The sequence below is a fragment of a genome, unplaced genomic scaffold (assembly GCF_019419815.1).
Source record: "Pyrus x bretschneideri cultivar Hongxiangsu unplaced genomic scaffold, Pyrus_bretschneideri_v1 Contig4, whole genome shotgun sequence".
Lineage (NCBI taxonomy): Eukaryota > Viridiplantae > Streptophyta > Magnoliopsida > Rosales > Rosaceae > Pyrus > Pyrus x bretschneideri.
In genome coordinates this window covers 524647-550796 of record NW_025999723.1, presented here as the reverse complement: position 1 = coordinate 550796, position 26150 = coordinate 524647, and the positions used below count along the sequence as shown (strand labels likewise).

At 36.3% G+C, this 26150-nt stretch overlaps 3 protein-coding genes across 3 annotated transcripts; 2 read left to right on the top strand and 1 right to left on the bottom strand.

Annotated features, from left to right (window-relative positions):
• The first annotated feature begins 1825 nt into the window (after nt 1-1825).
• Nucleotides 1826-23597, top strand: LOC103951571 (caffeic acid 3-O-methyltransferase-like). Its single transcript, XM_009362996.2, has 5 exons — nt 1826-2310; nt 3883-4193; nt 4352-4416; nt 4541-4930; nt 23549-23597. The coding sequence occupies exons 1-4, from the start codon at nt 1892-1894 to the stop codon at nt 4841-4843; spliced, it is 1098 nt and encodes a 365-aa protein (XP_009361271.2). The 5' UTR covers nt 1826-1891; the 3' UTR covers nt 4844-4930; nt 23549-23597.
• On the bottom strand, nt 5614-6901 carry LOC103951570. The gene is made up of 3 exons (XM_009362995.3): nt 6498-6901; nt 6007-6093; nt 5614-5895 (listed from the first exon to the last, which is right to left on the bottom strand). The coding sequence occupies exons 1-3, from the start codon at nt 6816-6818 to the stop codon at nt 5761-5763; spliced, it is 543 nt and encodes a 180-aa protein (XP_009361270.2). The 5' UTR covers nt 6819-6901; the 3' UTR covers nt 5614-5760.
• Nucleotides 19189-23597, top strand: LOC103951572 (caffeic acid 3-O-methyltransferase-like). Its single transcript, XM_018648494.2, has 4 exons — nt 19189-19628; nt 22496-22806; nt 22971-23035; nt 23159-23597. Exons 1-4 carry the CDS (start codon nt 19204-19206, stop codon nt 23459-23461), a joined length of 1104 nt encoding a protein of 367 aa, XP_018504010.2. The 5' UTR covers nt 19189-19203; the 3' UTR covers nt 23462-23597.
• Nucleotides 23598-26150: the final 2553 nt, after the last annotated feature.

Here is a 26150-nt window from a genome sequence, read left to right as displayed (position 1 = left end):
TAAAATAATTGTGGGACCCACATAAAATCAGGAATTCAACTCTTGAAATGGCCGGAGTCTAATTCTTGAGTGGGAGAAGGCATTTGAATTCCTGGAAATGGTGTCCATCAGGAATCCAAATTTTATACCGGTAATACCCTCAAACTCCAAAGATGAGAATGGTATCAGTGTTTGTAGCCGTTGCGAGTGTGATAGCTGGCCATAGTTAGGGGTGGAATTTTTTTGCCAAATTACCATACCAACCGAATTACCAACCGTACCATACCAAAGTTGTGCCAAAAAAGTTGTACCATTGGTAATGGTACGGTATTCGTACCGTACCATACATTTTTGGTACGGTAATGGTACTCAAAGCCATTACCAGTGGTATACCATATTGTACAACGACTATTAATATTATATTATTTATTTAATCATTTATATATAATTAGGTATTATTATCATTATATATGCACTTTATATTTTTTTTCCTAGTCATTTATCCAATCATCTCACCCTCTAACATCTACTTTCCCAATAAAAAAACATAAGCCTTCTTGCGCTGCGACTCTTCATCTTTTCACTCATCTAGCCACTGACTTCATCTCTGTTGCTCCAGTTCCTACGACTCTCTCTCTCTCTTCGGAGTCCATCTCATCTTTTCCTTCATCAAATTGGGATGTCTTTCTCCCTAACTTCGTCTATCAAGTTAATTTTTGTACAATTTTAAAGAATGTAGAGATGAAATTTAGGTATCTTTGTACTATTTTTTTAGGGATATTGGGTTCTTTCAACAATTTTTCCATCTATTTACTTCTTGTTTATTAAATGAATCTCTATAAAATTCTCATAATTAAATAAAAAAGTTTTAGAAACCCAAAGGGAGTGGCCAAACAAGTTTGGGCCTTGAATTGGGTTGGAAAAAAAAAATCAAATTTAGCCCAAAACAAAGTGGTAATTACCATTATCATTACCATATCATGCCAACCGAACTATTTGGCATGCCGAAATTCGGTATACCGAAAGTTTGACACGGTAATGATAATAGATTTTGTCATACCAAAAGTTTGGTATGATAATTGGTATATGGGTTTTGGTACGGTAATCATACCAATACCACCCCTAGCCATAGGTGCTGCCTTCAAGCCCTTGCTTGATAAGGCTTACGTTCCCAACGAAGACCAAAGAAAAGGAAAGATGGTGGTCTCGTGATCAGGGGTGGGTTGGTAGCATATAAAGATGGGGACGAGAGAGAGATGCCTGGGGAATTTTAGAAAGGGGTGGGTCAACAGAGAAAGATGGGATAGATAGGGGAAGAGAAAGAGATGTGCCCGAGAAATTTAGAAATGGATGGGTCAGCACGGCAACAGAGAGATGGGGGAGAGAGAGGACATGGAGTGATATATTTTTTTTCTTGGAGTTTATTTCATGTTGGTATCTGGTAAGGACCAATGAAAGAATAAAAGTTACTAGAAAAAAAAAAAAAATAGTTATTCTCTCTACTGCAAAATGAAATAATATTAGTTTACTAAAAATAATTAGATATAAAATAAATTAATTACAATAGGGGTATTTTAGTAATCATATTAATTTTTATTTCGATTTATATGAATCAGTAAACAATTTATATATATCAATATCATTTATACTCCCATTCCAGCCAATTTTGGTAAATGTTTTTAACATGAATTTGATTCTGATTTCACCTCATTCCAATTCCTTCTCAATCCAGTTCCTCTTAATTTGATTACAAATTAGTAAATGAGGCAAGAAGGTGGGTGAGTAAACAAATCCCTATATATTGCCAGTTAGCACACCCATCTCTTCTACCCTCATTCCTCCTCCTCTCCTCTCCTCTCCTCGTTCCTCTCTCTCTCTCTCTCTCTCTCTCTCCAAACACCAAATCCTAAAAATGGGTTCGACCGGAAAGACTCAGATGACTCCAACCCAAGTCTCCGAGCAAGAAACAAACCTCTTCGCCATGCAGCTAGCCAACGCCCCCGTTCTCCCCATGGTGCTTAAGACAGCCCTCGAGCTCGACCTCCTCGAGATCATGGCGAAAGCCGGGCCTGGCGCTTTCGTTTCTCCGGCGGACTTAGCTTCGCAGCTGCCGACCAAGAACCCTGACGCCCCCGTCATGCTGGACCGCATGCTGCGCCTCCTGGCCAGCTACTCCGTCCTCACTTACTCCCTCCGCACGCTACCCGACGGCAATGTCGAGCGGCTGTACGGCCTCGGCCCCGTATGCAAGCTCTTGACAAAGAACGGGGATGGTGTTTCCTTTGCTCCTCTCTGCGTCATGAGTCAGGACAGGATCTTTATGGAGAGCTGGTAATTACCACTCTTGTTCTTACTTTATCATCATAATTTGATCCTAAACAAACATTAATAATGGGTTTTAAACAGGTTCATCAGATCAAAATCATAAAAATGTTACTAACTGTGAGTGGGGCCTTGAGTATGTGATTGTTATCTATATTTTTAGGGGGTTATTAAGTAGACTAATTTGTTAAACTAAATTTGCAAATTAAATTATGTGCTATTAATAACAAATAATGTTAATCAACATTTAAGTAATAATCCAATCATCACAACTATATCATTTAATTTACAACATTTAGTTTAAAAATTTAATCTCTCTAGCATTACTCTTATTAGTAGAGTAGAGTAATGTTATGGAGACTATCTATTTAATACATATTTTATAAGAGAGATGCTGAGAGGACTCTCTCAAAGTGACATTTTCCATAGACTCTCTGCCACTTTACAGTTTAACGTTAATTTTCTTATCAGCATTATAAAACACGTTAATTTTCTTATCAGCATTATAAAACATTTTGCCAAAAACATGAGGTGTCAGAGAGTCCATTGAGAGTTGCCTTAACATTTCTCATTTTATAAACTATATAATGTGTTTATTGATATTTTGATTAACATATTTATTTTTATTGGTGACACATCAAATCAGTTACAAATTTTGTCTAAAAAGTTAATCTACCCAACATTATCCTTTGTACTAAGAGATATGATAAGGAGATTCTACCAAAATGATACTTTCTATAAACTCTCTACCACCTCAATTTCCATTCATTTTTCGTATCAATATTATAAAATTTATGCTAAATACATAAGTTGTCAGAGAGTCCGTGGAGAGTCTGCTTAACATTTCTTTTTGAGAAATGCTAAGGAGACTTTTCGTAGACTCTTCGTCTCTCATATTTTTAGCACATTTTTATACTAATATTATAAAATATTGTGTCAAAAAATAATATGACAAAAAATTCGTAAGAAATTCTACTGTGAAAGAGTCTACTTAACCTTTCTCTTTATCATTCTCTACTATTTTCTTCTTTGTTCATGTTACTTTTGCCCGATTTGGTCGTTGGAGACAGACAAGACTGGAAATTCATCATTCTTGTACAGTTTTAGGAATTTTGTAAAGGAACATATGTTTAATTTAAACAAGTTAGATAAAAATGTAGGATAATCTATTTACATCTTAACATTTTCCTTTGTATGACTCCATTGTTTAACACTTTAATTATTCTATTCTTCCATAAAGCTCGAACGTGAGTTAGGTTAATTTGCTAGAGGTGATTTAAATCCCCTCCTCCATCATTTTCATAAGAACGTCGGAATAAAACTGTATACTCGAACATAAGAGGATACTGCCTTGCTAAATAGCGCAATCCACATCAATACAAGAATTATGTCAACAATTCCTTATTATTTGATGCTTGCGAGTTATGCGGGCATTGAAACGCGTGGTAGGTGGCTTGGCCTAGGTCACATATAAGCCATGCCCATATGACTGATGAAACGACGTGTTGTTTCGTTATTTTACACATACTATATGCTTTTGGTTGTGAGAGTGACATGTATGCTTGTTTTGGGTTTGTGCAGGTACCACTTGAAAGATGCAGTTCTTGAAGGAGGAATTCCATTCAACAAGGCCTTTGGAATGACTGCTTTTGAGTACCCTGGCACTGACCCTAGATTCAACAAGGTCTTCAACAGGGGAATGGCTGTCCAATCTACCATTATCATGGAAAAACTTCTAGAGACCTACAAGGGCTTTGAGGGCCTCACATCCGTCGTAGATGTTGGCGGTGGCACTGGCGCTGCTGTTAACATGATCGTTTCTAAGTACCCCTCGATTAAGGGTATCAACTTTGACTTGCCTCATGTCATAGACGATGCTCCCCAATTTCTTGGTATGTTCTTCATTTCTGATAATGCTTGTAGTTCATTTACTTAAAAGCATTTACCTCGACCTTTCTCAAGTTCGATTTCTCCCCCTCTAATATTGCTTATGTTTGTACTATTTATCATTTTTGCTAATGAATATGAGATCTATGGATGTTGGATGTAGGCGTGGAGCATGTTGGAGGAGACATGTTTGCAAGTGTTCCAACGGGAGATGCAATTTTCATGAAGGTTAGTTATTATTTATCAGAAAGAGAGTCGATGACTATTTTGTAGTGGTAATATCAATTTCTTATAAGAGCTTAGTTGCATAATAATTTGGAACTACTCACAAATCATGGATGCAATCTTACAGTCGATATGTCACGACTGGAGTGACAATCACTGCTTGAAAATTTTGAAGAACTGTTATACCGCGCTCCCTGACAATGGGAAGGTGATTCTTGCTGAGGGCATTCTTCCAGTAGCTCCAGACAGCAGCCTTGCCACCAAGGTAGTTGTCAATCTCGACGTGATCATGTTGGGTTACAACCCCGGAGGAAAAGAGCGGACGGAGAAGGAGTTTGAGGCCTTGGCTAAGGGATCTGGATTCAAAAGCTTCCGCGTCATCTGCTCCGCTTTCCACATCTATGCCATTGAGTTTCTTAAGAAGATTTGAGTATAACTTTGGCAGTGGTATGCTGCCGTCTGCCTTCATATTGCTTTTATTTTGATATGGTGGTCGCATATTTTTCACCATAACTAGGTTTATATGTTACCAACAAAAAAAAAAAAAAAAAAAAATGTAATAAGAAAGAAAAAATAAAGAACTATCCTCTGGGAGAGTTTTTTTTTTTTGTGGGCGTATCAGAGCATCGTCTTGTGGGCAGATGAATGAAGCTACTGTGAGCCTCGCTCTAACAGTATTGGTAATTGCTTGACGCTAAACATTACTTAAAGCCTGCACCAACCAATAATTTTGATTTTACAATTACACGTGCAAATTGACAATTTGAGATTCTCTCTATGCAATGTTTTTTTCTTTGTGAAAGAACTTGCGTTTTGAGAAAATCTTAGTCACAATCAATATTATTTAACTTTGATCTCATTTATGGGAATGGTTGATATTCATCAAAGAATCACTATTTTTTACGGTTTCAATTTTAAGATATAATATTGATTGAACTTATCACTATGATTAATTGTTTTAGGGTGTCTTTCAACCATTGGATAGAATTTGAGTTTGTATACACAATTTGATACTTATAACCAAAAATCAACGCTCTAGTGCAATTTTTTACCTAAGTACATAACTCTCTCAATAGATAGAATTAAAGTTAATTAATAGAATTGATCACGAGTGAGATTTCTTCACAACAATCACGAATTGAACTAATCAAATTTGATTCCATTTCTACAACATCGTAAGTTCATTTGTAACTACATCTCTTCGAGTCAGAACAAAAGCCATTTCAAGTACCCTCCCTATGAACAATATTACATGAACTTGCCGCCTACTAGTAAAACAACAGTTCACTTTTCTGGTATTTTTCATACACCGTTATCCGCAATACGGCTAAACAACAGGAGCTTTGTTCATTTCTTCATCGCGGCTTGCTGCTTCATCAACATCCTTTTGCACTCCCAGTCACCAATGTGCGCAGCAGCATGGCAATGTGACAGTTTCCACAACCCGCATGGAGCGGCAGAATCGCAAACATAGCAGTAGCACTACATACAATCAGTGAATTCACTTTTGAGATGCCAAGTTAAACAATATAGATAGGGAATCGGGGATACATTCACAAGATGCAAATATTTGAAGTTGTAAAACTCTGTTACCAGCTCACAGTAGCTCTCATGGGGTGTCGTCTCGAAAGGAAATTTCAGGCAGAGGTGTCTTGAATGTGGATAGTCTCTACAAGCAACCTACACAGCATCAATTCAAATCCACACAAGGCATCAGACATTCACCAAATTAGCTCATAAATTTACAAAAATTGGAATAAGAACAGATAAGCAGAAAAGTTGGAAGCTTTATTATAAATTTTAAGTCTTTTGAGGTCAAACACCAGAAGGTTCATAGGCAAAATGTCACAATGGGGTTACAATTTCTAATTCATTTGTTCACCTGCATTTTCCTAGCAACCAAACACGACAAAGAAAGAAAATTGATTAAAAATTTCCCTTCTTTTGCAAAACCCTAGAAGGGTCATATGTAGAATGGGGTTATGATTTCAAATTCAATTCTTCACCTGCATTTTCCCAGCAACCAAACAGAAGAAAGAAAATTAACACAAAAAATCAAAAGGGTCAACGGTAAAAATCAAAACCTGTCCTTTCTCAGCAACAACAGCGATATCGGGAGAACCGCCACCACCACCATTATCCGACACGGACAACTTGGAAAACTGCACCGGCTCAAAGGGGTCGAAATCCAAGATGAAGCAGTCCTCGACGTCCTCAAAATGTTTGACATCGACCTTGTTTTTGACACAGACAATGTGCTTGATCGGACTCCCGTCCTCGTCCTCCGCGGAAGAAGACGACGGAGCTTTCTGGGGAGTTTTCTCGGCTGTCACCCCCTTCTTCTCGCGCGACGGCGTCGTTGACGACAGATTAATCGCTTTGACATCGATTCCGATTTCGCTCATTTTCTCTCACCCAGGATTTTGAATTTTTTGAATCTCTTTTCGTCTGGTGATTCAGATAAACAATCACTTTTAGGCTCTGGACACAATCACCACTTCGTTTAAAATGGAAAGGAGGACCGGCATCCATGGAACAGTGGCAGTGTCGTATTAGATTTCAGACTACAACTTGGGCTGGCCCAAAACTGTGAATTATCAATGTCCAAACGTGGTCCAGACCAAAATTAAAAATTATTTGGGCCTGACATCTGTGGTATGGATAATCCATACAATCGAATGACGTCATTTGCTTGCTATTAATTGGGCATGCACACATCTCCTTGGAATGGAAAAGAAAACTAGATCATGATTACAAATTGTATGATTGAAAACCATCTGTTCAACACATGTTTAAGTTCGTACAAGATAGGGATTAGTGAGTGGATTTTGTTTGTTTATTTCGTCATTACTTACGTATTTGGAGTAGTAGAAGTTGTGATTGAAAATCATACCTGATTGTTCCAGTATGAAATTTTATTTCAGATTCTTTATGTGCAACTTATCTTGTTTCAACATGAGATCTACTTGTTTTTTTTTTCCATTCTTTGCGTGTAAGTAAACACAATACAATAAAACCTCTTTAAAGTTATACAGTTTGAACCAAACCAGTTTTATAATTTTAGGGAGGTTATTACTAAATAGAGGGTGTACTTAAAAACATTATTTATTGAATTATTTATCCTTGATGAATGTTTATTTCCTAAATAGGATTCTTTGAAAGGCAAGTATTTTATTTTTTGCATATTTTTGTGATTATTGACAGTTATAACTATGTAGATGTGTACTTCCTCAAGATGAAACAAAAAAAATTATAACTTGTTACAATGTGGAATTTATTCCATTACATACCTGAAATATTATTTATCCTTAATGAATGCCGTTATTCGGAGGTTCGAATCTTTCAGTTCAAGAACATACCTGACCCACGATCCCATTATTATGTATTTCCTAAATAGGATTTGTTGGGCCCCAATTATTTTATATTTTTGCATATTTTTGTATTCATTGACAATTATTTATAATTATGTAGAGACGTCTTTCCTTAAGATGGGATAAAAAAAAATTATAACTTATTACAATATAGAAAACTAGTCATAAACGAGACATGAATTTTTTATGACTTTAAAAGAGATTATTCACCATTATAGAGTATTGCTTTCAAAAAAAATTACTGTATATATCACGAAAGAGAACGATACTATGACCTTACATATCCAGTCCCCATAAACCTATTAAGGGTATGGACATCTTTGTATTTTGCTTTGTTAGAAGCTTTGGCCACCAAATTACAAACGATAATGGTGGATGAAGGATTCCAGCACATGGTATTGTCTGGGAGAATAAACGTAGTTACTCCAATAGTTAAATTTAAAACCCTTTGACGCGATCTCCACTGCAATCTCCACTGTTCACTTCACGAGAACAAATATATCTTATTGTTGTGATAATAATGTATTTAGTGGAATATTCAACATCATATCTTAATAGATTCTACTTTATTCAATTGGACTGTGGAAAGCGCAAACTAATCAATGAAAAGTTAAATTGGTGAACAAATATTTTAATTAAACACGTTGCACAACTAGACTCTCTTAAATTTTTAATCCTTTTACATGGTTGGTGAAGAAGCTTTGTTAAAGAGGGGAGACCTTTGGAATTCTATTGGTTCTCAATTTTCCAGAACCTATCTCTGGAAATATTACTTTTCTTCCAGACAAAAAGAGAAGGGTCCAACTAAGAGGTGGAATTGCAATTTGTTTTGGTCACCAAGAGCTGCATCCAAATTCCGATCCGTCATCAACATGTTCAAAATATTAGGTGAGATGTGACGGTGACGTTTGTCAAACCCTAGCCTATTAAATAACACCATTTATCGACTTACCTAATGGACTTTGTATCAATGATTAGTTTGAGCAGATATTGAAATTAATATAGTATACTCGATATCCAGAAATTATTAACCTATTAACCTTTTCTGTTTTTATCATTGAAATGTGATCAATTTCCATAGATTATTTAGATTAATTTTGAAACTGATTGTAATCATTTGTGTGTGTGAGACTTACAAAACAAGAATGGCAATAAGAGCAAGTCCACTCTTCTCAATTGCTCAAGCAGCTGGGTGACTAAGGCCTGGTTTGGGACTGAGGTGATTCTGAAAAAAGCTGATATCAAAAAAAACTGGGAGCTGTTTTTGTGTTTGGTAAACATTCAGCTTCAGCTTTTTTCACAGTTTTGGGTGAAAAAAAGCCAAAAACAAGAAGCTACGAAACCCAGCTTTGAAAAACCGGCTGTTTTTCACATTTGTTTTACATAAAAGTTTACCAAACACTATAATACTGTTTTTTTTTTTTTTCAAAAGCACTTTTACAAAAAAGTTTACCAAACACTTTGCTGCTTTATTTCACAGTTACTTATTCTCACAGCACAGCAGAAGCTGTTTTTTTTTCAAAGCACAGCAATACCAAACCAGCCATAAATCCCTCAAAACCCCCAAAATCCTTTCCACCCCAGGCCAATGAGTCGAGCTACGGTGGAAGGAAGCAGAGCCAAATTGCTCAATTGGCCAGGAATAGCCCAACTCAACGCCTAAGTGGAGCTGGCCTTAGCAATGGATTTTTTTTTTTTTTTTTTTTTGGGTTAGGCGCATGTAGTTCACGCATGAGGCAAGTCAACTGACCAAACCTGCAGCGTTGGGGCCCGTACTGCATGCACACTCAACCCTCAGCAGTTCAATTTACACAAAATTTCTATCCTACGGTCTAGTTTTTCAGGAAAAAAAAAATAAAAGCAAAATCTAAAGAAAACACTTATTAATTTCGGCCCACACGGCATAATATGGGTTGTTTTGCAATCCAACGGTTCATATTAATTAGGTAACAAATAAATATTAAAAATTATAAAAAATAGAAATTACAGGATCATGACACATGGCACTATGAGATTCGTTAAAAATCTAATCGAAAATATTTCCAAAAAAATTTGAATTTCGAATAATCACACATAGCGTGACATGATTTGTTAAAAATCTTAAACGAAACAAACTTATCTTTTTACTAATTTTTTTTTTAAAACTAATTTTTTAATGTCAACCGCCTAGGCAATTTATTTTACAAAATAAAAAAGCACTCGGGTAATTATTATTCACTTAGACAATAATTACCTTTGCCAAATTACCTAGACAATTATTGCATTCGTGGAGTGAAACTGCTCTAATCAACTCACCCACACAATTTATGTGTGCAAATGATGGTACATGCACTCTTCTAGAATATTGTCCCAATGAAGCAAGAGAACCAAACCATTTCAGCTTAAGTGGAGTCGAAGAAATCGAACAATACCTTAATTATTATAGAGAAGGCACAATTGTTGTCTAAGGTAATTAAGGTCATCTCCAACCGAGGGTTGGTTAGAGGGCTAGTTTTAGCTTTCTAGCCCTCTAAGATATTAATATTTTAATGAACAGTACATGCCCATATTTGCCTTTGTCTCCAATCGAGGGCCAAATGACCATAAGGCCAAACATAATTTATTATTTAAAATCTACAACTTAAATTTAAAAACGACAAATTAAATTTAAAAACTACAAATTAAATTTAAAACTACAAATTAAATCTAAAAACAACATCAACTTAAATTTAAAAACTACAACAACTTAAATTTAATATCCATAATCAATATCATCTTCATCATCCACCATTGTAGGAGTATAGTCAAAGGTCAAGAACTATCGCCGAGTCATAATTTCATTTTTTATTTTTGACACACCCCGACCGAGATCAGGGCGTGATGGCCGTCACACGAAGGTGACGTAACCATGTGCACGTGCGGAAGCTAATAAAATAGTAACAAAAAGTACGAATAATTAAAAACTAGCATACAAAGTACTAAGAACAAGTGCTAGCGTAAGTGTGACGCTAAGTTCAAAGCAATAAGTCTACAACAGTCCAAAGAAAAATGATTCGACAACAGTACACCCGAAGGTGACCCTACAATGGTGAGTGTCTGTCAGAAATGCCGGAAAAGCCCTCTGGGAAACCACCACACCTGCTAGACCACTAGAACCTGGAGGGGCGCAAAACAAAAGCGTGAGTGGGCAAAAACAAAGCTTTTCGAAAACCATTTAACAAATAAGTTCTAACCCCTCGCCGTAAAACCTGTATACTTCCCAGAAAATAACGTATGTACGTACGTATATAGATATGCCAAATATGCTGAAGAATATGCCATGTCGGAACCTCATAATGAAATGCAAGTGCTCAGGTATAATCATATCAATAACAAATAATCTGGCAGCCGGAGTCACCTAACGTGACATGTACGGCTGCATATAGAGCTCAAATATCAAACTCAATAACTGAACCTGCCCACGAGTCGGAACCACCTAAAGTGGTCTGTACGACAGGCCTGGGTGTAATACATATATACGCTCTAGTGCTACGATCACGTGAAGGCTGTGCGAATAATCGCGGGTCACCTACGAGTCGGAACCACCTAATGTGGTCTGTACGACAGGACTGTGCACCTAACTTGGATCCAAGCTGAGCGTGTGGTGCGGGAGGTGAACATCACGTGAAGGACTGTGCCCTACTCTGGACGGGAGCACTAACACCGAGGGTGCAGGTTATGAGCTCTCTAAGCATCTCAAACCACTACTGAAATATAAATATGAATAACACTTACCTGGCACTTACCTGTGCGTCCACAGCACCTAATATGCATATGTATATATATATATATATATGCAACTACTAACGTAACCAACGATGCATAAATAACAATAATGTAATGCATGGCATAACTAATAAGCATTTATATCAATTTCTGGGAAAAATATAGTATATAGGTATATACGGAAAACCAAAAGCCCACTCACTGGTAAGTGGAAGGGTCGTAGCCCCCCTGCCTCGAGTGACCACGCTCGTCCTCGGGATACGTATCACCTATATGCGAAACAACTATAAAAACGTTAATTTTAAAGCACATAACCAACTTCTCGTAATAACTTCTCATACATTGCTCAAATTGGACAAATGAATATACCAACGTGCTCTACACAACCTCAGGATCACACCCAAATTTTTAGAAAAATTTTCCACCGCCGCACGCGCCGGCCACACGCAGGCACGTGCCTGGCACGCTGACGGCGTCAACTGACGCCGTAAGGAATATTCCGTCAGTTTTGACAGATTTCGTTAACGGCATCAGGAATATTCCGTTAGACTTGACGGAATATTCCGTCTCCTTCTCCGGCGAACCTCCGGCGCCGGAAAATCGCGAAACCTGCAAACCTTGTTTTCTCTCTCGTTTTTCAACCATTTTTCGTGATTCTTGCACCAAAATGAAGCCTAAAACTAGTAGAACACGACCATACTATTTTTAAAGGTCAAAAACTACTAGATCATACCTGTCTAAACCTCCCAACTCCGGTCAACTCCAAACGCAGTGATTCCGACGTCAAAACTCTTCAAACGAAGCACTCCGAGGCTCCTTGGGACCTCAGCAAGTCACCTACGAGCTTCAAAATCCCAAAAACGTGCTAAATTATTTTTGCATGAATAGTACTCAAAACTGACATCGTCGAATTGACGTGAAAACGACGGAGTTCTCACCTGAAAATGGTACGACTGGACTCCCACGAGCTTCACGATCTCGACTGTGACCTTGGTTTCCTCGATCTGCTAAGGTTTGATGGGTTCTTGGTGTGTCCGTACGTGTTCGAAGAGAAAGGGAAGAAATGGGAGCACGGGAGAGAGAGACAGGGAAAGGGACAGAAGGTGTGGAGTGGTGGGAAGGTGTGTGTGTGGCCCAACATATGCCAACAACACAAAAATAACCAATAAGCGTAAAAGAAACGAACTAGGGGCAAAATAGTCTTTTCACATGTACGTTTTCAATATTTCCGGGACTTGATGTCACAATTTTCCTATCAAAATGGGCTTTACTCATTGCAGTGTAATTCAAAGTGTTCCTTTCCATATTCTTATCATCCATATTTTCTTGTATTTGTTTGGCTCGTTCTTCATGCCTACACTTCCTTTTTTCTGCCTCAAGGGCATTTTGCTCTGCCATTAATCGCAATGAGGCCACCACTTCATGTTGAGAGGCGTAATCATCATTTACCTTACCATTTTCCTTTAACCTTCGCGCCTTGTTTCGTCCCATAGCCCTAAGTATGAAACCTTCACCCGAAGACGGATTTTCTACCCTTATTTGTTGAATGGTAAGAGATCCATCTTCATCCATATCTGCAGCTAAGGATGCAGTTCCGAACACTGGCATATGAGCTCTATGTTGAGGTGGATCTTCAAATAACACCTACCCCTTACAAATTTCCCAACAATTGTGAAACTGAAAGGGTTTCGAGTTGCTCTCCATATACAATTCCTCCACTTGGCGTACCTAAAAATATAATTACAAAAATTAAAGGAAATTAATTTATGAAATTAAATGTATATAATTAAATATTTAAAATAAATTGTGAAAACACTTACTTCGTTGTAGTAATTAGCATCGCTTTCATGTCTACTTGCGACTGCTAACAATGCTTGATGCCATTTGTTCAAACTTAGCTGAAGATGTTTCTTCCATCTTGAAAAACAACTCTCGTGGTTTCAGATATTCAGTGGAGTGGTGCCTTCATAGAACTCTAAGTATTTTTTGGATACACGAGTCCAAACACCGTCATTTGTTTGACAATTTCCATGCACACTATCTTCGGACACCCATCTATAAGCCTTGCAAGGAGCTTCATCTTCTTTTCGACTCCAAGCCCTACCTTTCATTGTAGACGAGGCCATTTGAAAATTATTGAAAAAATTGAAGGTTAAATTTTTGAAAGAGGAAAGAAAATGAGAATTGAAATGGTGTAGGAATGGTGAAAATTTTGTGAGGAATAGTGAATGAATGGTTTAGGTATTTATAGGAAAAAAAAAAAGAATTTTTAAGAATTTTAAAAAAAAAAATTGGCCCAAAAAATAAAATAAAATAAAATAAAATTTGAATCCAATGGTAACTGGCGTCAGCTAGCCATTGGATTCAAAATTTTCTTTAAGCAATGCTGTCGGATATAACCAACAGGAATATATTTATATTAAATATACTCTTGTCGGTTATATCCAACATGATTGCTCTGATTTTCTGGCCAGCCCATGCTGGTTGGCTAGCTGCATGCAGCTAGCCCTTTGGCTTTTTCAGATTCCATGGGGCCCACGAGCTCTTTGGCCTAGCCCTCGGTTAGAGACGGTTTTTGATCTATTTTCAGCCATTTGGCCATCTGGACCCTTTAGTTAGAGATAGCCTAACATCACCATACTTATGATGCTTGATATATGGAACGTGTTTATCATCACGTGACGTTTCATTTCTATTTTGTAATGTTAATGTAAATTATTTTAGGTATTTTATTACATTATTGAACTGAAGCAGCATAATAACAATAAATTCATTCCATGCAAATTGCTCTTTTATAGTTGGTTTTTTAGCCAAAATGGTACCTAAGATTTGCATAACACATCATTTTGGTACCTGAGATTGAAAATCAATAGAAATGGTGTGACAGCCCGTTCCAGATTTTCGAACCGTAGGGGTGAAATGACGGTTTTGCCCCTAGTATGTTTGTTTCGTTATGTGGTTGTTTTTTAGCTTGGTTTGGCTGGTTATGGACCACATACACTTCCCCACACCCTCCTCACCCTTTCCCTGTCCCGTGCCCTATCCCTTTCCCTCTCTCTCTCTCCCATTTCCATTCCCACACGTACGGACACATCTAAAAACACACCAAACCTTCACAGATCGAGGAAACAAATTACATATTCGTGCTCGTGAGGTCCGTAGGAGTTCAACCATACCTATTTCATGTAAGGATGCCTTCGTTTTCATGTCGAACTCGGGATACCCAGATTTGGTCACTATTCATGCACATGTTAATTCTTGTGTTTTTGGGAATTTCAAGCTTATAGGAAGCTTGGTGAGGTCCTTAGAAGGCTCGGGGTGGTTCGTTTGAAGGTTTTGGACGTCGGGATCGTGAGTTACAAGGTTGGCCGGAGTTGGTGGTGTTTTCTCGGTGAGATTCCGTGTGTTTTAGCACTTCAAAGTGGTATGGATTTGTTCCCCTCATTGTAAGCTTCATTATGGTACCAATTTTGTGAAATTTGGTTGAGAAACGAAGAAGTTACAAGGTTTTGAAAATTACCCGGCGCCGGAGCCTCGCAGGAGAAAACGACGAAATATTCCGTCAGTTTGGATGGAATATTCCTAACGGCGTTAACGGAATATTCCTGACAGCGTTAACTGACGCCGTCAGTGTGCCAGGCACGTGCCTGCACGTGGCCGGCGCGTAGGGGCGCGTGCGGCGGTGGAAATTTTTTTTAAAAATATGGGAATGTTCCTGAGGTTGAGTAGATCACGTTGGTGTATTCATACACCCCATTTGAGCATTGTATGAGAAGTTATTTCATAAGGTTTGTTATGTTCTTTAAAATTAACGTTTTTATAGTTGTTTCGCATATAGGTGAGACCTATCCCGAGGACGAGGGCGGTCACTCGAGGCAAGGGGGTTACGACCCTTCTACATACCAGTGAGTGGGCTTTTGGTTTTCCGTATGTACCTATATACTTATACTTTTCCCAGAAAGTGAAATGGAACGTTTATTCATTTATACGCCGTGCTTATTGTTTGCCATTTATTTACGCATTATCAGTCGCATATATATGTGTATTGGTGCTGTGAACGCACAGGTAAGTGTCAGGTAAGTTATGGTTTATGTTTATATTCAGTAGTGGTTGAGATGCATAGAGAGCTCATAACATGCACCCTCGGTGTTAGTGCTCCCGCCCAGAGTTGGGCACAGTCCTTCACGTGATGTTCACCTCCCGCACCACACGCTCATCTTGGATCCAAGTTAGGGGCACAATCCTGTCGTACATACCACTTTAGGTGGTTCCGACTCGTAGGTGACCCGCGATTATTCGCCCAGCCTTCACGTGATCGTAGCACTTGAGCGTACTTATATTACACCCAGTCCTGTCGTACAGACCACTTTAGGTGGTTCCGACTCGTGTGCAGGTATAGTTAGTGAGATGGAGATTTGAGCTCTAGATTGAGCCGTACATGTCACGTTAGGTGACTCCGGCTGACAGATTACATGGCATTGATTTGACATTCCTAAGCACTTGCATTCTATTTAGAGACATTTGACATGGCATATTTCGGAGCATGATTTATATATATGTATTTTATATTTTCTGGGAAGTATACAGGTTTTACGGCGAGGGGTTAGAATCTTGTTTGTGAAATGGTTTTTGAAAAGCTTTGTTTTTGCCCACTCACACTTTCTGTTTTGCGCCCCTCCAGGTTCTAGTTGGCTAGCATTTTTGGTGGCTTCCCTGAGGATTTCCCCGACATATCTGACAGATTATTACCAGCGTAGGACCACCTTCGGGTGTGTTTTTGTAGCGTTATTTTCTCCCGGACTGCATTAGGTCTTCGAGCTCTGAACTTTGGTTTTCACACTTACGCTTGCACATGTATGCTCTTACTTTGTGTTAAGCTGAATTTTATTTATTCGTACTACTTTTATTATTATTTTATTAGCTTCTGCACTGTGCACATGGTTACGTCACTTCCACGTGACGGCCAGCATGCCCTGATCTCGATCGAGGTGTGTCAAATGGTCCTTGAGATTGTCCACCATCCATTATTTTGGTCATTCTGTTAAAAACTTCGTTAAGTGTCCTTGGACGAAAGTTTGGGTAATTTTCAAAGCTTTGTAAGTCAATTGTTCTTAACCAAATTCGGCCCATAATATATCAAAATGAAGATAGGAAAGTGTAGAACAAGATTATACCTACTTGAAAGCCCAATGGTTGCCGGAGATAGCCTGAAAGGTGACTGGTCCGCCGGAAAACAGGAAAACTAGCTGGAAACTGGGTAAATTTTAAACGTTCATAACTTTTTCAATACTCAACAAAATCGAGTGATTCAAAAACGAAAATCATACTTCTCGATGAGACGAAGAGCATGGTACTTTTTTTGACAGCTAAATCACCATGGTTTGGCTGAAAAATGGCTTGAAATTGGCTATCTTGGTCTTGAGTTAGCCACTTTCGAGCCATTTTCCAGCCAAACCACGACGAATTATCTGTTAAAAAAGGTACAATTCTCTTCATCTCGTTAAGAAGTATGATTTTCGTATTTGAATCACTCGATTTAGTTGAGTATTGAAAAAGTTATGAATGTTTAAAGTTTACCCAGTTTCCGGCGAGTTTTCCAAATTTTCAGCAGACCAATCACCTTTCAGGCTATTTTTCGGCCATCTCCTGCAACCATTGGGCTTCAAAATAGGTATAATCTTGTTCAACACTTTCTTATTTTCATACGAAGCTTTGAAAATTGCCTAAACTTCCAGTCAAGAGTTCTCGGACACTTAACGGAATTTTTAATGGTGGACAATCTTAGGGACCATTTCTATTGATTTTCAATCTCAGGGACCAAAGTGATGTATTATGCAAATCTCAAAGACCATTTTGGCTAAAAAGCCTTTATAGTTTGTCCAATGCCATTCAAGCCTCTTTGTTTCATTTCACAATTCTTGGATTAAGTAACTTGTTTTGCCAGATCAACTAGGGAGAAAAACTTTGGACTTAAAAACTTTTCAAACACCATAACATATAATAAATAAATAACAACGACCTTATTGTAAACTATGCTCTATCACGAGCTACAAGGACTTCAAAAATGAGCAATTCACTTCTTTTTTTTTCCAGTTCTCCCAACTCCAACTCCAAGAGAACAATATATCAGTACATGTACTGGTGTAAAATGCGTTCGTGTTAATTTAAACCATCGAGTATAACATTGTATTGAAGAAAACTACACTTTTTTATAGGAAAGTTTTGGATTTGTAAGGGGCCCACAGGCCAACAAGACTTTCCGTTTTGCGGTGATAAACGTTTATCGTACGCACTATTATTCTTACTTTGTAAAGGGGCTATTTCCACGACTCGAATCTATGACTTTCCGGTTACAACGAACCAACATTACTATTGCGCCCTGACTTGCCCTCAAAGTTTGGATATGTAAATTATCATTAAGTTTGTTCATATAAATTTCAAAAACAAAACTAAGAGGGAAAAATGTTAAACACAATACCTTAAGGGAATTTTTATTAGCACTTCAAAAATCTCATTCTACACTCCTCATAAGTATATTTTTCTTTTTAATTATATAAAGTTTAGAGTACCAAATGAGATTTTTGAAGTGCTAATAACAATTTTCTACCTTAAATATAAGAATAAGTACTCTTAGACTATCTCCAACCCTTGGGCTAAAACATAAAATTTTTAGCCCAGAAAATTTAGGTTTTAGCCCAAAAACAGTTTTTCTACTCCAACCTTTCTGGCCTAAATTTTTTAGCCTAGATTATTAAAGAATAAATTTAGGCTAATTTAAAAAAAAAAAAAAATTTATGTACACTATGATAATTTAATTTTATAAACATTTTTACCTAAAAATATTTAAATTCCGATAAATATTGAAAAATCACTAAATTTGAATGAATTTTGAGTTAAGTAATTTTTTAAAATTATTTTAGTCGTCGGATTTAAAATTGGGTCATTAGATTTTTTTTTTTACCGTTAGATTTGATTATATTCAATCTCAGCCGTTGGATTCAATAAATCCTAGAAGACATGTCCATGTGGGTGGGGTCCCGTTGGTGGTGCCCACACCATTTTCTGGGCTAAATCCTATGGGAAATTTGACTTTTAGCTTTTAGCCCACACATTTAGCATGTGTTATGTTGGGTTTTGGGGGGAGGGGGGAAATAATACCTAAAAAAATAGCATTTAACCAGAGTTGAGTTTGGTTTTAAGGATCCCTAAAAAGAAATAAAACAAAACAAAACCAGAAAAATAGTACAGTATAAAGCCAGACCTAGTACTGTTTGGTACTGATGTGCTTTTATAAAAAGTGGGTATAAAAAAATTGAGCTGAAAAAGATGTTTGGTAAACACTTAAAACAGCTTATTTTCACATTTTAGATTAAAAAAAGGTTGAAAATGTAAAACAGTACAAATAAGCTTATTCTCATAGTACAACAGAAATAAGTTTTTTTCTTTTCAAAATACAAGAATGTCAAACCAACCCTAAAAAGTAAGATCTGTGGGAGGCATGTGGGGTCCTGCACGGTGGTCGACACCTTGGTACTACATCAAAGGTGGTGGGTGAGCAAACAAATCCCTATATATTGCCAGTTAGCAAACCCATATCTTCTACCCTCATTTCTCCTTCTCCTCCTCTCTCTCCCTCTCTCTCTCTCTCTCCCCCCTCCAACACCAAATCCAAAAAATGGGTTCGACCGTAGAGACTCAGATGACTCCAACCCAAGTCTCCAATGAAGACGAAGAAGCAAACCTCTTCGCCATGCAGCTAGCCAGCGCCTCTGTTCTCCCCATGGTGCTCAATGCAGCCCTTGAGCTCGACCTCCTCGAGATCATGGCGAGAGCAGGCCCTGGCGCTTTCGTTTCTCCGGCGGACTTAGCTTCGCAGCTGCCGACCAAGAACCCTGACGCCACCGTCATGCTGGACCGCATGCTGCGCCTCCTGGCCAGCTACTCCATCCTCACTTACTCCCTCCGCACGCTTCGCGACGGCAAGGTCGAGCGGCTGTACGGCCTCGGCCCCGTCTGCAAGTTCTTGATAAAGAACGAGGATGGTGTTTCCATTGCTCCTCTCTGCCTCATGAATCAGGACAAGGTCCTTATGGAGAGCTGGTAATTACCATTCTTCTTAATTTATCATCTTAATTTGATCGTAAACAAACATTAATAATGGGTTTTAAATAGGTTGATCTGAATAAAATTATAAAAATGTTACTAACTGTGAGTCGGGGCCTTGACTAGGCGATTGTTATCTATATTTTTAGGGGGTTATTAAGGAGACTAATTTGTTAAATTAAATTATATATTATCAATAACAAATAACGGTAATCAACATTTACGTAATAATTCAATTATCGCAACTATATTATTTAATTTACAACATTTAGTTTAAAAATTTAATTTTCTTAGCCTTACCCTTATTAGTAGAGTACAGTAATGTTATAGATACTATATATTTAATACATATTTTATCAGAGAAATGTTAAGATGACTCTTTAAAAGTGACAGTTTTCATGTACTTTCTGTCACTTTACAATTTAACGTTAATTTTTTTGTCAGCATTATAAAAATATTTTGTAAAAAGCATAATGTGGCAAAGAGTCCGATGAGAGTGGTCTGAACATTTCTCATTTTGCAAACTACATAATATGTTTATTGATATTTTGATTAACATGTTTATTTTTATTGATGACACATCAAATCAATTACAAATTTTGTCTAAAAAATTTATCTACCCAATATTATCCTTTTTACTAAGAGATAAGACACAGAGATTCTATCAAAATGAGATTTTTTATAAACTCTCGATCATCTCAATTTCTATTCATTTTTCATACCAATATTATAAATTTTATGCCAAAAACTTAAGTTGTCAAAGTCTATGGAGAGTCTACTTAAAGTTTCTATTTGGAAAACGCTAAGGGGACTCTTCATAGATTTTTTGTCCTTTTATATTTTTGACATAATTTTTTATATTAATATTATAAAATATTATATCAAAATATAATATGACAAATATTCCGTAAGTAATTCCACGGTTAAAACAGTCTACTTAACCTTTCTTTTTCTCTACTATTTTCTTCTTTGTTCGTATTACTTTTGTCCGATTTGAAAAGATTATTCAATGTGATGGGTATATAAGATGGTACATCATGTATCATGATACAAAAGGTGAAATATGTGTGTTAAAAAATTAATAACCTAAAAAGTAAAATTTTTCACCACTTACATAAAAATACGTGGTGTATCATCTATATTCCGTCACAATTAAAAATTTCTCCCTTATTTGATCGTTATATCATATGTCATTATACAAATAATATAATATATATGTTAAAAAGTTAATAACTTAAAAAATAAAATTTTTTACCACTTACATAAAAACACGTGATGTACTACTTGTGTTTTCGTTACAATAAAAAATTTGTCCTTGTGACAGACAAGACTGGAAATTGATCGTTCTTGTCACAGTTTTCGAAAGATTCTTCTATGTGGCCGTTTAATTTGACTTGCTGTTGCTCATTATTTTATCATTAATTTAAGTTTTGAAATTTATATTTACTTTTTAGACAAGATTTAAAAATTTAAATTCTTCTAATAAAATGGTGAGTATTATTATCGGTGCTATTCAACCTTAACATTTTAGAATATTAATTGGTCCAATCTTAATGAAAGGCAGAAGACTCGAGAGGACGATGCCAAACTTGTTGACTTGTATAGAGTGAATGGGGTATAAAACGGACGACATATTTTTCTTTCTTTCTTTGATCTTCAGGTAAGATTAATAAATGGACGACATATGCGCCGTACTCGACTAAGATACGAACAACGGTTTGATGATGACTCCTTGTTTTAGGATTGCCACTTACCAAATTAGAAGTGGCAACGTTTCAACGTCAAACGTTTCTTTTTTGTTAATCTTTGAGGCGTTTGATAAAAAAGTCTCGTTTTTCAATTTTGGTGATTAAATATTTATTTATTTTAAAATTTTAATTAAACATTTTTTTTTTACAAGTTTTTTTTTTTTTTTTTTTTGTCGAAATTTTTTTTTCAAGTTTATCAGAAGTACGTTTGATTACCTATAATATAGGTATATTTGCTTTCATGGCACATTTAGATTTTTAGTATATTTTGTTCCTTAGTATATTTAGAATTTAAACATAAAAAATCGGTATGTTTATTTTCAAAATGTATTATAAGTTTTAAATATATTATTTTATAACTTACTAAAATTTTAACAAATTAATGAAGTTTATTTTCTAAAATTATTAGTGACTTTTTTTTTAAAATAGAAGAAGAGGCTAATTAAATATAATAACAAAAATAAAAGGTTTCTCTTTTTTTAGTGACATTGAAAAATTAGTTAAATTAATAATTCTAATAAAGCCATGAATTTAAAATTCGTAAATTGTAGGAAATTAGTTGCTAGATAGTTTAAGTAGATATATATTAAAAAATTTTAAAAAAATGCTTAATTGGCAATTGACCAAAACATCTTAATCGAATTTTGTAAAGGAACATATGTTTAATTTAAACAAGCTAGGAAAAAAATTGTAGGATATTCTAATTACATCTTAACATTTTTCCTTTGTATGACTCCATTGTCTAACACTTTAATTATTCTCTTCTTTTATAAAGCTCGAATATGAGTTAGGTCAATTTGCTAGAGGTGATTTAAATCCCCTCCTCCATCATTTTCATAAGAATGTCGGAATAAAACTGTATACTCGAATATAAGAGGATACTGCTTTGCAAAATAACGTAATCCACATCAATACAATAATTATGTCAACAATTCCTTGTTATTTGATGCTTGTGAGTTATGCGGGCATTGAAACACGTGGTAGGTGGCTTGGCCTAGGTCACATATGAGCCATACCCATATGACTCATCAAACGACGTGTTGTTTCGTTATTTTACACATACTATATGCTTTTGGTTGTGAGAGTGACATGTATGCTTGTTTTGGGTTTGTGCAGGTACCACTTGAAAGATGCTGTTCTTGAAGGAGGAATTCCATTCAACAAGGCCTATGGAATGACTGCTTTTGAGTACCATGGCACTGACCCTAGATTCAACAAGGTCTTCAACGCAGGAATGGCTGCCCACTCTACCATTACCATGAAAAAACTTCTAGAGACCTACAAGGGCTTTGAGGGCCTCACATCCGTAGTAGATGTTGGCGGTGGCACTGGCGCTGTTATTAACATGATCGTTTCTAAGTACCCCTCGATTAAGGGTATTAACTTCGACCTGCCTCATGTCATAGAAGATGCTCCCCAATATCCTGGTATATTTTCATTTTTGATAATGCTTGTAGTTCAATTACTTAAAAAGCATTCACCTTTACCTCGATCTTTCTCAAGTTCGATTTCTCCTCCTCTAATATTGCTTATGTTTGTACTATTTATCATTTTCCCTAATGAATATTAGATCTACGGATGTTGGATGTAGGTGTGGAGCATGTTGGAGGAGACATGTTTGTAAGTGTTCCAAAGGGAGATGCAATTTTCATGAAGGTTAGTTATTATTTATCAAAAAGAGAGTTGATGACTATTTTGTAGTGCTAATATCAATTTCTTATAAGAGCTTAGTTGCATAATAATTTGGAACTATCTCAAATCATGTATGCAATCTTACAGTTTATATGTCACGACTGGAGTGACGATCATTGCTTGAAATTTTTGAAGAACTGTTATACCGCGCTCCCTGACAATGGGAAGGTGATTCTTGCTGAGTGCATTCTTCCAGTAGCTCCAGCCAGCAGCCTTGCCACCAAGGGTGTTGTCCATATCGACGTGATCATGTTAGCTCACAACCCCGGAGGAAAAGAGCGGACGGAGAAGGAGTTTGAGGCCTTGGCTAAGGGATCTGGATTCAAGGGTTTCCACGTCATCTGCTCCGCTTTCAACACCTATGTCATTGAGTTTCTTAAGAAGATTTGAGTATAACTTTGGCAGTGGTATGCTGCCGTCTGCATTCATATTGCTTTTATTTTGATATGGTGGTCGCATATTTTTCAGCATAACTAGGTTATTATATGTTACAAAAAAAAAATGGTAATAAGAAAGTGATTTTATGTTCGTTGTATGTTATAAATTTGGATTCATACGCTTGCAATGGCGTGTAAAACATGAAAAAACACGGTGTACAACGGACAGAGCATGTGTCTGTGCTGCCCATAAAGAAAAAATAAAGACCTATCCTCTGTGAGAGTTTTTTATGGGCGTATCAGAGCATCATCTTATGGGCAGATGAATGAAGCTACTGTGAGCCTCGCTCTAACAGTGTTGGTAACGGCTTGACGCTAGATCCCATTACTTAGAGCATGCACCAACCAATAATTTTGATTTTACAATTACATGTACAAATTGACAATTTGAGATTCTCTCTATGCACAATGTTTTTTCTTTGTGAAAGAACTTGCGTTTTGAGAAAATCTCAGTGACGATCAATATTATTTAACTTTGATCTCATTTATAGGAATGGTTTATATTCATGTAAATAATCACTTTTTTTTTACGGTTTCAATTTTAAGGTATAATATGATCATTATTATGTGGATTTGCTTAAAGAATCGACTCGATGACAAAATCTCATTTCTTCAATTTTCTTTACCTTTGATTGAACTTATCACTATGGTTGATTGTTTTAGGGTGTCTATCAACCATTGGATAGAATTCGAGTTTGTATACACAATTTGATACTTATAACTTAAAATCAACGCTCTAGTGCAATTTTTTACCTTAGTAATCAACTCTCAACGGATAGATTTAAAGTTAATTAATAAAATTGATTGCGAGTGAGATTTCTTCAAAACATTCCACCTTCAAAGAAGAATAGACGTCGTACATGGAATTTTTTACCTCATGTTTTAACGTTAATTTTCGTGCCAACATTATAAAATATTGTGTAATAAACATGAGGTTGCAGAGAGTCTATGGAGAATCCTACTTTTGAGAGAGTCTCCTTAGCATATCTCTTACAATAATTAAGGAGATGAGGATTTCGAACCTGGCACGCATATAGATAAAAATCTAACTCTATTCACTAAGATATATATTCACATGCTTGTGCACCTACTTAATACTTCATGGAGTTTATATTTCAATTTTCAACAAACTGGTTGTTTCATACTGTTTTGAGTAATTAATTTGAGCAAACATTAATGGATAGTAATATTCGATGTTCAACACTTTTGTTTGGATCATTGAAATGTGAGTTTTCATAGAATTACCTAATTTGGTGTAGCTAGGATTAATTTTGAAACTGATTATCTGTCATCTTATGTTTTTTGCACAACATTTTATAATGTTGACATGAAAATTGACATTAAACTATAAGTTAACAAAAAATTTCACTTTTAAAAGAGTCTTCTTAACATTTCTCAAACGGCAATAATCAACTCACCTACACAACTTGTATGTGAGAATGATGGTCCAAGCACTCTTCTAGAATGTTGTCCCAATTAAGTATGAGAACCAAACTTGTTCGGTTTAAAAGTGGAGTCGAAGAAATCAATACAGTACCTGAATTATTATGGAGAAGGTCTTGTCTAAGGTCTAAGTTACGCCACCACATTTATATAAATTAGGTTAACTTTCGGATATGGACAGGTTCCGCTCACCAATTGATTTGATCTTTCAGGGAATCTTAGGTGAAAAAATGCACACCTGCCCCTTATTAAATAGTCACATCATTTTTTCATGCATGAGAACTTTTATTTGAAGCCTATATAATTTTTTTCGGCACAGAACATACTTTTTAGATCTGTATTATTTTTAATTAAATTATTAATATCTTTTTAAATCGTAATTTACTATCTAAACTACTCTCACAAATTTAATTCAACATGTAAGTTTATCTTTACAATCATTATTTTTCACATTAGAAAATACCTGGATCAGTTTGGTGAAGATCCATGTTAATTAAATCTATTAATCTAATTAAACATAGCTGCCATGAGACTACGAGAGTCAAACCAAATTAACCAAACCCTAGCTAGTTTTATAAATGCATGCATATTTTGTAGGTCGACTTGTAGTACAGGGAATAACAGCTAGCAAGTCATGTATGGAAGTTAGAAATTGAGAAATGTAATCTTTTTCAGAATATATAAATAAATTGGTAATAAGATTGCATAATTAATTATCAACACTCAACAGTATGCAAACAAAATGGAACGAAGTGCAATAATTATTATGCTCTCACATGTTTACAGCTACACAACAAGACTAGCTACTAATTAGGTATGAGTAACATCTGACCATGTAATTAAAGAAAAAAACTTTCATTACTTAATTAAAAGGGATAACTAAAAGTGAAATAGCTGGTAGCCAAAAATTTAGAAAAAGCTATGTACGCGTGGATTTGCTAGGTTGACGTAGTAAATGGTTGGACCGATACGCCTGATCCCCTTGAGCCGAAGAGTTGGATAACCCCTTTTTGTCTGAGAAACACTACTCATACAATAAGTTGGGTTTTGATATCATATATAAGAGGCAGCAGTACTAGTGAAAACCTGTGCCATCTCTCTTCCCTCCTCCTCTTCTTCTGTCTTGCCGTTGATCTTGATCAGCCGCTGTTTGTTGTTTTGGCAACAGTAGTAGCAGAAGTACAAGTAGGTTTCATGGA

Excerpts from the sequence above, each read along its gene's own strand:
- LOC103951571 (XM_009362996.2), top strand. The coding sequence starts at position 1,892 with ATGGGTTCGACCGGAAAGACTCAGATGACTCCAACCCAAGTCTCCGAG. Across the intron at positions 2,311-3,882 it reads AGGATCTTTATGGAGAGCTG|GTACCACTTGAAAGATGCAG; the intron begins GTAATTACCACT and ends GGGTTTGTGCAG. Across the intron at positions 4,194-4,351 it reads CGATGCTCCCCAATTTCTTG|GCGTGGAGCATGTTGGAGGA; the intron begins GTATGTTCTTCA and ends TGTTGGATGTAG.
- LOC103951570 (XM_009362995.3), bottom strand. The coding sequence starts at position 6,818 with ATGAGCGAAATCGGAATCGATGTCAAAGCGATTAATCTGTCGTCAACG. Across the intron at positions 6,094-6,497 it reads TTGTTGCTGAGAAAGGACAG|GTTGCTTGTAGAGACTATCC; the intron begins GTTTTGATTTTT and ends GATGCTGTGTAG. Across the intron at positions 5,896-6,006 it reads ATGAGAGCTACTGTGAGCTG|TGCTACTGCTATGTTTGCGA; the intron begins GTAACAGAGTTT and ends GATTGTATGTAG.
- LOC103951572 (XM_018648494.2), top strand. The coding sequence starts at position 19,204 with ATGGGTTCGACCGTAGAGACTCAGATGACTCCAACCCAAGTCTCCAAT. Across the intron at positions 19,629-22,495 it reads AAGGTCCTTATGGAGAGCTG|GTACCACTTGAAAGATGCTG; the intron begins GTAATTACCATT and ends GGGTTTGTGCAG. Across the intron at positions 23,036-23,158 it reads GAGATGCAATTTTCATGAAG|TTTATATGTCACGACTGGAG; the intron begins GTTAGTTATTAT and ends GCAATCTTACAG.